The sequence below is a fragment of the Lithobates pipiens genome, unplaced genomic scaffold (genome assembly GCF_037356315.1).
Source record: "Lithobates pipiens isolate NorthernLeopardFrog02 unplaced genomic scaffold, aLitPip1_a1.2 Scaffold_22, whole genome shotgun sequence".
In the NCBI taxonomy this organism is placed as follows: domain Eukaryota; kingdom Metazoa; phylum Chordata; class Amphibia; order Anura; family Ranidae; genus Lithobates; species Lithobates pipiens.
Genome location: NW_027507784.1, coordinates 139,951,547 through 139,957,546, shown reverse-complemented (window position 1 = coordinate 139,957,546; position 6,000 = coordinate 139,951,547). Strand labels below are relative to the sequence as shown.

General features: G+C 45.0%; 1 protein-coding gene across 11 annotated transcripts in view; it reads left to right on the top strand.

Moving 5' to 3' along the window:
- Positions 1–5,093: 5,093 nt before the first annotated feature.
- The window catches only part of UNC80 (unc-80 subunit of NALCN channel complex), a 318,404-nt gene continuing 317,497 nt past the window's right edge, over positions 5,094–6,000 (top strand). For all 11 annotated transcript variants that reach the window (XM_077448370.1, XM_077448371.1, XM_077448372.1 and 8 more), the window contains exon 1: positions 5,094–5,259. In XM_077448370.1, coding sequence (XP_077304496.1) covers positions 5,168–5,259 — 92 coding nt within the window. In that variant the 5' untranslated portion in view covers positions 5,094–5,167. The remainder of the gene's footprint in view (positions 5,260–6,000) is intronic.

The window sequence follows — 6,000 nt, the reverse complement described above, 5'->3', positions numbered from 1 at the left end:
ACGCGAGATACGCTTGAGACATATGTTGCAAATAGCAGCGGTGCGATCTGATGCACTCGTCTCAAAAAAGGCCCACACCAAAGAACTTTTAGAATAACACGCAGAGGCAGCGCCCTGCACAGGCGGAGCTCTGCAGTATGATTCAGTCGGTGTGCTGCCCCTAAGCTGGCCCCCGGAGGGCATCCTGCCTCGTTGGACATGTGCCTCCTCCTCCTCCTCCTCCTCTCTCCTACCAGGCACCCACGTGTAGTCAGTGCCCTCATCATCCCCTCCCTCTTCATCGATGTAGCAAACCTGGCAGTATGCTGCAGCTTGTGGAACATGACTGCCAGATTGCTGTCCTTCTTGAGCATCCTCTCTCTCTGCATTCACGCTACTGCCTTCCTCTAGCTGAGTGTCATCATCAGAGGCTACAAAACACTGGGCATCCTCCTGGAGCATGTACCCAACACTGTGCTCAAAGAGTTCAGGAGACTCCTCAGGAGGACGTGGTGGGTCTAGGGAAGGAGTCACTGATGATGACATTGAGACGAGGGAAGACGATGCATTGGCAGCTGCTTTGCTAGTACCCTGAGACTGGGTGAGAGAGGATGAGGAGGATGAAGAGGGCTTGGTCATCCACTCTACCAAGTCATTGGCATGTTGCGATTCAACATGTCCAGCTGCCAAAAAGAAGGACAAGCATGTCCCATGGCCACATGCTGATGACAATGCACCGCGTCCACGACCAGCACTGTTGTCTCTAAACACAGAGCCTGCTTGCCCTCTTTTATCGGCTCGCGCCTGTCTGCCTCTCCTTGCTGGCCTTCCAGACATGGTAATGGCCTGAAGGGAGTTGGGTAAAACAGCAGTTGGGTAGTGTATATTGTGCTGGAGGCACACAACACCCACTAACTCCTGCAGATGCCTTTATTATAGAACACCAGAGATAAAGGGGTATACTGTAATGGAGTCACACAACACCCACTAAGCCCTGCAGATGCCTTTATTATAGAACACCAGAGATAAAGGGGTATACTGTAATGGAGTCACACAACACCCACTAAGCCCTCCAGATGGCTCTATTAGAAAACAGCAATAAAGGGTAGATACAGGTGTATATTGTGCTGGAGGCACAAAACACCCACTAACTCCTGCAGATGCCTTTTTTATAGAACACTATAGATAAAGGGGTATATACAGATGTATACTGTGTTGTGCTGGAGGCACACACAACTTCCAATAACTCCTGCAGATGGCAAGTTGGCTCAAATAGAGAAGAGCTATGTAGGTGGATATAGCGGTGTGTACAGGGTACAGAGCATGCAGACAGCACGCACAAGCTCCTAACACTACTGACTGCAAGCTCTATTATAAAAGATAGATCACTAGCTATATAGGTGAGGTGAATATAGCGGTGTATACTGCGGTCAGAGCACACAGACAACAACCATTACAGAAGAGCAAGATCGAAAATCGGCCGATAACGATCGGTGTATACTGTGTTGAAGGTACACAGAACACCCACTAACTGCTTCAGACACCAACACACTACACAAGGCCGCCGCGCTGGCGGCCTTATATAGTGTGGGGCGTGTACTACACAGCCTGAGCTATGATTGGCCACAGGCATCCTGCCTGTGGCCAATCATGGCTCTCCTCGCTGCTGGCGCTGTGATTGGCCAAGCATGCGGGGTCACAGTGCATGCTTGGCCAATCATGAGCCAGCAATGCACTGTGATGATGCAGTTCATTGTGGGCCGTGAGCGCCACACGAATTTGGCGAGAACGGCCCATAACGTTCGGAATTCGCCGAACGGGCGAACAGCCGATGTTCGAGTCGAACGTATGTTCGACTCGAACACGAAGCTCATCCCTACTCCTTACTCCTGAATAACTTTAATATGCAAGCTCCTTCCTACTTCTCTCATTAGGAACATGGCTTCAATGCCTCATGGCCCCCTGAAGACTGGAACAAAATGTGGGTGGCACTATTTCGATCCTACGAGAATGTGCTAGACCTTCAAAGTAATGTCTAGGTGGTACTAATCCCAGGAAGAATTGCAGATGTCTTCCTACCTGTCCTCCCTCATGCTTTCGGGGGTGTTTGGACCTAATTGACATGAAACATATATGGTGGACACATGGGCGTCCGCAGAACTTTTTTTAGGGGGGGGCATCATTTTAGGGTCACTCATGGACAGCCCCTTTTCAACAATGTCATTATCACATTATCATGGTCAGTCTGCAGACAGAGTACAGTCCTTAGGATAAGTAATGGATAATGGCCAACGTTCACTCTTGGTTCCCCCCCCCGGGGGCGACTTTGATCAGTAGTTTAGTATGTCATTACCCTGGTAGTGGCTCAGCCTTTCTCTCCCTGGTGGCACTGGGTAGTGTGGCTCTCTCTCTGGTGGCGCTGGGCAGTGTGGCTCTCTCTCTGGCTTCCGCCCAGCATAGCTACCCAACTCTGCTGAATTTAAGATCCAATCTCTGATTCCGGGGGGGGGGGGGCATTTGACCCCCCTTGCTCCTACCTGCAGATGCCCATGGGTGGACATGCCCTGAAATCAAATGCCTATGGATATGGAGACGATTATGAAAGCCTGGAAATCGCCGGTTCTCAGTTTTGAAGAGTTGAGGCAATACATTAGTAAATTAAAAATGTACGGCAATCCTAAACTACATGCACAATAAATTCCCAAGCACTGTCAGCCTTGACTAGACCAGTTCCCATCTATGCAGCCACCTACACACTTTTTATATATGTGACCTGATGTGACAAATAGAATACAATAGAACTGGGCTCCTGGGACAAATATAAATCCCCCTCACCCTCTTTATTGTTCCCTTCCTCTTTCTGCTCTTACCTTTCCTTTAGCTGGCTGAGATACCCCCTCCGCTTCACAAATATCCCTTTCTTCATGTACCACATGGGCAGCATGTCATATATGGTACTACACATGACTAGGGATGAGCCGAACACCCCCCAGTTCGGTTCGCACCAGAACTTGCGAACGACCCCCGCGTTCGGTACGAACGTTAGAACCCCATTGAAGTCTATGGGACTCGAACGTTCGAATTGGAAAGTGCTAATTTTAACGGCTAATATGCAAGATAGTGTCCTAAAAAGGGTTTGGGGACCTGCCTCCTGCCTCAGGGGACATGGGTCACTGCAAAAAAAAGTTTTAAAAACGGTCGTTTTGGCGGGAGCACTGATTTTAATGACGATTAAAGTGAAAAAAAAAAAGTGAAATATTCCTTTAAATATGGTGCCTGGGGGGTGTCTGTAGTATGCCTGTGAAGTGCCACGTGTTTCCCGTGTTTAGAACAGTCCCTGCACAAAATGACATTAAACGGAAATAACACCATTTAAAACTGCTTGCGGTTTTAATGTTATATCTGGTTCCTGCAATATGGTTGAAAATCATTGAGAAACATGGCATGGGTAGCCCTCCCTGCCCATTACCAGCCTATTTGGGTCTTGTACGCATATTAAGGGGAACCCCGTACCCATATTAAAAAAAGGAAATGCGTGTGGCCCCCAGGCCCTATATACTCAGAACAGCAGTATACAGGCGGTGCAAACAAGACAGGGACTGTGTAGGTTTGTTGTGTTAAGTTGAATCTGTTTGTCATTTTCAACCGGTACATTTTTAAAGTGTAGCTCCAGTCAAAAAAACTATCTTTAAGCTTTTTAAATTTAATTTAATTTGTTTTGTCGTCCATCTTTTTTCATCTCACTTGCTGCTGTCTCCTTGCGTTTGCAAGTAGGAGATGTTTGTAAGTTGGATGTTTGAAAGTAGGGGCCTGCCCTATATTATAGCGGTATGTACTGGGTACAGAGCACGCAGACAGCACGCACTATCTCCTAACACTACTGACTGCAAGCTCTATTATTAACCACTTGTTAGCCCAATGTTTGCATAAAGTGAAAGATGAAGTTATGCTGAGTAAATAGATATCAAACATGTCACTCTTCAAAATTGCACATGCCCGTGGAATGGCGCCAAACGTCGCTACTTAAAAAATCCCCATAGGCGACGCTTTAATTTTTTTTTACTGGTTACATGTTTTGAGTTGCAGAGGAGGTCTAGGACTAGAATTATTGCTCTCGCTCTAACATTCTCGGCGATACCTCACATGTGGGAGGATGCCTGTGGCCAATCATGGCTCTCCTCGCTGCCGGCGCTGCGATTGGCCAAGCATGCGGGGTCATAGTGCATGCTTGGCCAATCATGGGGCAGCAATGCACTGCGCCACCGCAGTGCATTGTGGTCCGCGCACGCGTCACTCGAATTTTGACGCGAACGGCCCAAACGTTCGGAATTCGCCGAACGGCCGAACAGCCAATGTTCGAGTCGAACGTACGTTCGACTCGAACACGAAGCTCATCCCTACACATGACTCATGATACACCACAATAATTCAATGCCCTTTCATGAGCTGTAGATCGGCTTCTCTTTTAAAGGGATATCTACACATCACAATGTCAGATAAAGCTCTAGAATTCTAGTATGGTTTTTTCTGAATGCTTGGACTATGATCTCTTCAAAAGTGGTATTTTTCATCCATTTTTCTGATAGTGTGTACTAGGGTTTAGTCTAAACAAAGGGGGAAAATAAATGATCGTGATACATGCTTGCGTGTCTTTATGGGTTTAAACGCATCTATTTTAGCTATCATTACGCAGGAACTTTTTTCCCAGAAAACACGTGTGTAACATCAGTAACATTTTCACAGTCATGTGAATGAAGCCTTAATCACTTTCTTCAAATATACCAAAAGTTTCATTTTTCAAAGTGATTAACAGGTATACCCATTGCTATCCTAATGCTGAGCAAAAGCCATATAGTAATGAAATGCAACTGTTGGCTAAATTCTAACGTGTTTCATTTTTTATTTTTTTTTATTCTAGCAATTCAATGAAAAATTATAATACAGTGTGAACATTAAAGCCAAATACAGGAATTATTGTATCATCCATTGAAGGGGGCTACTGAATGAAGTGCACGTAGCGATCACTGGGAATCAGGGTGCACTTCTCCTACTCGCCGCTAGAGACAGGGCGCTGTCCACAAGGGGAGGTGCTGAAAGCAGAAATCACAGGAGCGGACATCTTTCTGAGCAGAAGACGGGCAGCGGAGAGCCGCGGCGGGGAGACGAGGCTGGAGGACAGGCTGTCATCATGGTGAAGAGGAAGAGTTCAGAGGGCCAGGAACAGGAGAGACTCCGAGGAATCCCACTGCCCATCCAGATCTTCCTGTGGAGGCAGACTAGGTACATGACAGCTTCTCATTCAACCACACAGGATCGTCATATCTCATAGAGATGTCCTTATTTCCAGATCATCCATACTGATCCTACCCATCACACCCACCATCTCTGAGTCCTACATCATTGTCCAAGCTGTGTATATATATATATATATATATATATATATATATATATATATATATATATATATAAACCTCCTTCTCTCGTCTCATATAGATGTATAGATGTCCTTATTTCCAGATCATCCATACTGATCCTACCCATCACACCCACCATCTCTGAGTCCTACATCATTGTCCAAGCTGTGTATATATATATATATATATATATATATATATATATATATATATATATATATATATATATATATATATATATATATATGAGCCTCCTTCTCTCATCTCATATAGATGTATAGATGTCCTTATTTCCATATCATCCATGCTGATCTTACTTATTACACCCACCATCTCTGAGTCCTACATCATTGTCCAAGCTGTGTATATATATATATATATATATATATATATATATATATATATATATATATATATATATATATATATATATAAACCTCCTTCTCTCGTCTCATATAGATGTATAGATGTCCTTATTTCCAGATCATCCATACTGATCCCACTCATCACTCTCACCATCTCTAAGTCTCTACATGATTGTCCAAGCTGTATATATATAAATACAAGTACAGTAGTCTCCTAAATGATTGTCTCATTTTCCTGATCA